The sequence below is a fragment of the Pediculus humanus genome, genomic scaffold (assembly GCF_000006295.1).
Source record: "Pediculus humanus corporis 1103172107560 genomic scaffold, whole genome shotgun sequence".
NCBI lineage: Eukaryota > Metazoa > Arthropoda > Insecta > Psocodea > Pediculidae > Pediculus > Pediculus humanus.
The window spans coordinates 22,351-28,914 of NW_002987175.1; the positions used below are offsets into that span (position 1 = coordinate 22,351).

General features: G+C 26.4%; 1 protein-coding gene across 1 annotated transcript; it reads right to left on the reverse strand.

Annotated features, from left to right (window-relative positions):
- Window positions 1-379: 379 nt before the first annotated feature.
- On the reverse strand, window positions 380-4,404 carry Phum_PHUM208990 (gpi inositol deacylase pgap1, putative; the record flags this gene model as incomplete). The annotated part of the gene is made up of 12 exons (XM_002425514.1): window positions 380-524; window positions 642-1,021; window positions 1,137-1,299; window positions 1,418-1,572; window positions 1,720-2,002; window positions 2,072-2,337; window positions 2,411-2,564; window positions 2,655-2,914; window positions 3,046-3,219; window positions 3,283-3,549; window positions 3,636-4,016; window positions 4,258-4,404. The coding sequence occupies 12 exons, from the start codon at window positions 4,402-4,404 to the stop codon at window positions 380-382; spliced, it is 2,775 nt and encodes a 924-aa protein (XP_002425559.1).
- Between the last annotated feature and the right edge of the window lie 2,160 nt (window positions 4,405-6,564).

Genomic DNA, 6,564 nt, shown 5'->3' on the forward strand with positions numbered 1-6,564 from the left:
GAGAAAAAAAAAAAAAAATAGAAAAATAATTTTAATGTTTTTTAAAAAAAAAAAAAAATGATTTCAATCGCGTGTATATATATATAAATTTTAAATAAATAATTTTTTTATAATTAATTAATTAATTTTTTTATTTGTCGTTAATTTAAAGTAAATAAATAAATAAATAGCGATAGTAATGATAATAACGTCGTCTCCATATTTTAGAGAATTTTATTTGAATTGTGACGAATTTGTTTAATTTTTAGACTAGAATATTATTTTTTGTGACACGTTCGGCTGGTTTTTTTTTATTTTCGAATTTATCGATTGTCTTAAAATGCGGCGATTTATTTAGTAATTTTCCCGCCCCCTCCCCCTCCTTTCCCCCTTTCCCCCTTCACCAAAATGATAAAATTTGATTGATGGATAATATTAACAGGGTTGCACTTAATATGTATCCTAATCTGTAAAGGGACATTGTTCCGTAAATAATGGATCCTACGGCAAATAACATGAGAGCGTTTGCTGTCGGTTTGGAAAATCTGAAAAAATCCCACAAGGGAGGAAAATTGTTAAAAAAGAAAAAGAACAAAGGGGAAGAAAGAAGGTCAAGTTCGTATAGTTTTTCTATTTTTTTTTTTTAATTAAATTTGACTTACTTGCTTTTTTTCGGTACGCTCGATTGCCATAACACGGCACCGCAGGCACAAACGATTATGCTGGGTATCGCAGAAGGATCCTTTTCGAGTAGTATGCTGTACCGATGATTTTTCGCCCACGCTTGCAATGAGGGAACGTACAAAATGGACGTCAAAAGCCAAATCAAAAAGACAGACGTGTGAAAATGAATGTTTGATAATAAATCCATTTCTTCCGAGATTTTCTCCGAATCTTTTTCGTCATCTCCCCCACCTTTTATTTCTTTTAATTTTTTTTCTTGGGATTCTTTCGAGTTGACGACTTTTTTCACCGTCTTTGCAATTAGTTTCAGCGAATAATTAAACAATTCTTCCAAATATTCTTCGTACATTTTGCAAAGCTGGAAAAACAAGAAAATGGCCCGATATTTTAAATTTTCCTTTCGGAAAATGATCCCTTGTAATTATTATTATTATTATCATTTTTTAGAATTTATAAAAAAAAAATTTACTGACTTTCAAAAAGTAAAATAAAGTTCCGAGCCATAACGAAATAGCTCCGCACGTCGAAAGTGATAATGATATTAATAAAACGGCCGCGATTAAAGGCACCTGATGCAAAGCGGAAATGACCCATTCAGACCAGTTAATGATTCCGGAAACGGCTCTGGCAAGTAGTCTGAAAGTGGAAAAGATATTTTTTTTTTAAATTTTTTATACATCGATTTATTTTTTTATAATAATATAAAATCCTTTTGTCACTTGCCGTAGAGCCATTTTACGAGCTATTTGACTACTCATGACAATTGCCACGTAGCAACCCGCTCCCAACGCATATGTGACTATTATGGCAACAGCATAAAGCAAAATAATCAAAAAAAATGAATCCAAATTTAATTCCGTCAACGTTGAAAAATCGGGGGATGGAAATATCGAAAGAAATATTCCAAACCTGAAAAAAAAAAAAAAAAAAAAAAAATTAATTTCAATGTTCGAGAAACGAGGTTTATTTTCCATCGAGAATATTAAAAATATATATTTACCCCAATAGTTTTGAGCCTAATATCGATGCTTGAAGAACGAGGTAATAATGGCGGACAGCCGTCGAGAGAGCAGAATGAAAAAGAACGCATTTTTTTTCTTCCAAAAACAAAATTTGTTGTCTCACCGTGAGAATGGCAACCGTCGCCAAAAATGCGGGTAACATGAGAGAATAATAACGAGCTCCTTGGGAAAATATTCCAATGACGGAAGTGTGAATTTTTATTTTATATTTACACGTCGGATCTAAATTTAATTTAACGGCAGGATGTAAAAATTCATCCGAGTTTTTCGGTTTGGGCGACATTAAATTTAGTGGAACCATCAAAACGTCTTTGTTTCTGTAAACGTGAAATGTTAAAGATGTTAATATAAAATAAATAGTAAAATAATAAAAAAATTATTCTTACTCGAAAAAAAAATGTTGATCCGCGTTCAACCATGGAACTTTAAATGTGACAACAGCATTATTGTTTGAATTTTTACACGAATTCGATTCGAGTGTCAAAACGTAAGATTGCCAAATGTTTTCGAAACCTATTAGGTTGATTGAATAGTAGAGAGCATCACCGTGAGTATTTTCGATAATCGTTTCAGGTACGATCGAATAAATCCTCGGAACGTTGCAATTAAGATTTCTTTCTGATTTTTGATAAATATCAACGCTCACCGACATCTAAAAATAAAAAATAAACAATGCACAATATTTACATTCGAAAATAAATAAAATTATGAAGGAGAAATATTACGTAAGAATCCGACGGAGGAATTTTGACGATGACGTGAGAAAAAGATTTATGTTTCAGTTCCAATAAATTTAAATTAACAAATTTCCTTTTGTATTTTTGTTCAGAATTCACGGGTGCTATTTCTGTTTCATTTGATAAATTTTCTCCGCTTTCGCTAAAACGTAAAAAAATTATTAAATGATAACATTTGATAAGTTTATCGTTGTTACAAATTTTTCAGCAAGTATATTTTTAATTAAATTACCACATTCTTATGGAATTATACACTAAATCAGCCGTACAAACGTACACCCAGTCTCTCACGTTTAAATTTTTTGCTTCTATAAATGCCATTTCATTTTTCGGTTCCAAAAACAACCTTATCATTATGTAATTGTTTGTGTTAACACCACGTGTTTTTGTGACCGTGAATTGTCGTTGTAAATTTTCATACCAATTTGTACTTTTTTCAAATGATGAAAATCTACTTACAAGAGATCCAAAGTATTTTTTTCCAGCACTTCTCTTCATCCCAAAAAAAAAAAAAAAAAAAAAAAAAAAATTAAATTAAATAAGTAATTTTTTTTTTAACTCTCGCATAAAAAAATTTACAATTAACATTCAAAAAAATTTTAATTTATTTTATTTTTACCAACTTTCAGTAAATGATACTGGAAAACAGAGTTAATGTATTCTTTATTAGAAGATAATTGTTTTGTGGAAATGTCAATCGAATCGAATAATGCTCTGATTATTGTCAAAATTAATTGTTTACACCACATTATACTTAAATGATCATTCGAAAGCCAAACTCCTGGAACGGCAGTTGTCTGAAAAAATTTTTCCCTGGTTCAAAATTGAATTTATTAAAGAAATAAAATTCAGTTACTTACTGCAACACTAAAGTCTGCTTTGGAGTCAAAAGTGACATCTGGTCTTACTATCAAATCTTTAAATCCTCCACCAATAGATACATAATTAACATGTTTTAAATTTGTGTTGTTATTCCAAAAATTATTAACTTTTTGATAAAATGTCGAAATGTATGAATCAAACTGAACGAGGGGATATTTATGAGGGCTTGCCAGTGTAATTATTAAACGAACTGTTTTTGAGTCAAAATTATCATCCATAAGGGCAGCCTTGGCTAAAATTCCACCCTAAAAAATAAGAATTCCCTTAATTTTATTGAATTTGTAAATCTAAAAAAAAAAAAAAACATTAAAAAAACTTATTAATGACATACAATTGAATGACCGATCAAAATAACAGATTCCGGTTTTGTGCCTTCATTATTTTGATATAACGACAATATTTTTTTTATACAATGAACGACAAATTTAGTTTGATGCTCTAAAACTCCCCCAAAAATAGCTGACTGTTCTTCGTTAAAATCAATCATAAAATAATTAAAATGATAAGGAGCTCTAGAATTAACACTTTTTCTTAAACTGACAGAAGCCAATGATCTTCCTTGTTTATGTGAACCACTAGAGCCAGGTATATATAAAACTGGAATTCCCTTGAAATTCATTTTTCTCAACTGAGCTGTAAAACTTCCTTCACTGTACCCATATAGGGTATATTTAAAATACTTTTGACGAATTTCATCAGGTAATGATATTTCCTGCATGTAAATACGAACCATTAAAAATTTTTAAAATAAATAATAAAAATCACAAAAATTTTTTTTTATGAATTTTAAATTAATATCAATAAATTTACAATCATATTATTTAAAAAAAAAGCAAAACAAAAAGAAATAATAATTGAAATATTCATTATACAAAAATAGATTAAAATATTTGAAAAACATCCAAATTAAATTATTTTAAATATTAAATTATAAATAAACGGTTGAAACTTACCACAAATTGTGGATATTGAAACATAAATGTCATTTCACAATCATTTTTTTGATAACTCGTTAATATATTTTGTAAGCCTAAAAGATAGAAAATAAAAATAACTAATGATAAAACTACTGTTAAATTGACCGGTAGATAGTAAGACATTTTGATACAATAATCAGTTTTGCCAACTTAAAATTGATTCGAAACATCCCACCAAAAAAAAAAAAAAAAAACGTTAATTACGTCATTTTAAACTTTTCCCCGCCATTTTTATTTTATTATTTACTTTCCGATTAAAATTTTTTTTACACTCGACAATTAATTAAATAAATAAATAATTCGACACTACATTTTTCATTTAGTTTTTTTTCTTAAATAAAAAAATAATAATAATAATATATATATAGTTGAAAAAAATGTTTTTTTAGAGTTTAAAATTTACATTTTTCCATTTGTACGGTCCCTCGCGATTTTAAATTACCCGCCAAAAATGAAAATGTGAAACGTTACTAACGAACAATAATGTTGAAATGATAATTTTAAAAAATCAAAAAAGTTTTTCACCGTGAAATATTCTAAAACAAGAAAAAAAAAAAGTAAACAAATAGAAAATATACAAAAATTTAATAAAAAAAAATAAAACAAATTAGTTAATTCTATTATTAAAAAAAAAAAAATGTCAGTTAACAAAAAAATTTTCTTTTCTCATTTTTACAATAAGTGAGAATATAAATAATTATTGATTAATAAATCACTTTTTTAAATAAATAATATCAATTAAAAATAAATGCTTAATAAATGATTTTCTTTAAAAGATAACGATAATAATAATTAATTATAATAATTAATTTATTATTGTAAAATATCATCGTTATCGCTATTATTATTTCATCAATTTTTTATTAATGCGAAATTAATTAATTAATTTTTTATTAATTAATTTTTAACCCGAAATGATAAAAATTCAATTTCTCAATAAATAAATAAAAAAAAATCAATCAATCAATCATTTATTTATTTTTATCGAATTGTTAAAATTAAATAAAAAATGGTGAGTAAATAATTAATTAATAATTTATTTTCATCAATCACAATTTTTTTTTTTTTTTTTTTTTTAATATAAATTTTATGGGAGTGTATTAAATTCAATATGGTGTAACAATTTTTTTTACATATATCCATAGTTCCAAATAAAATGCTTACCTCATTTAATCAGGTGTTAAAAAAAAATAAAACATGATGTATTAAATAACCCAATAACATCCGGGATGCGTAGTTGTTAATGGTTTCTTGCTGGAAAAAGAAGAAAAACAAGAAGACAGGACAACAAAACCCACTTAATTATTATTATTTATGAATCATCATCATCATAACAATGACCTCTTTGTACTGACTCGACATGGTAAAAAATACTTCTATCAAAACCTTTTTAACTGATGGAATCGATGGGGGGCACTGGGGGGTTCACAAATATCCAAATTTTTTGGTTTCATTAATAAAACTTAAAGAATCTATTTATTAAAGTTTCTTAATAATAATGTCAATGTCAATGCGTGTAAACTATGTCTTATAACCGGAATAAATAAAAACTTTTAAAGTACAAAAAAAAAAAAAAAAATGGCGTTACGTAGAAAAAAGATATAATAAAACCAAAAAAAATTTTTGTATCAAAAGTCAACATTAGGATTTGACGTAGAAGACTTGGTTTCTTCCAAGAATTAAATAATTAAATGACTGGTTTAAAAAAAGAAAATTTAAAAACGTGTTATATCCAATTTCCATTTAATTTTTTTTTTTTGGGGGGGGGACGAGGGGGGATTTATTTAACGGAAGTTACGACGTTTTGTTTCGTGGGTGTGTGCGTAAGTTACGTTAACAAAACGAAATTATTTTACCTTTTTCATTTTTATGAATGAAAAATACAAAATATTTTATTAAATTAACGATTATTATTATTATCATTAATTGATTTGTTTTTATGATTAATAAACATTTGTAAACTTTACTAGTAGTTGAGGGTAGGGGGGGGGGAAAGACTATCGACTTTTAAAAATTCCAAAAAAAAAAGAAAATTAATGAATGAAAATTTAAATTTTTTTTTCGTGCGGAAAATTATTTAACATTATTATTATTATTATTATTTTAAATGGAAAATAAATGAAAATTTCTAATCGTAATCGTATCATTATTATGAATAATAAATGAGAAAATTTCATTTTTTCTTTAATAAATTTTTCTTTTTTTTTTGTTTGTTTTTCTTCTTATCAATCTTATCTCGTTTTTAATTAGTTTTTCTTCTTCAAAAAAAAAAAAAAAAAAATT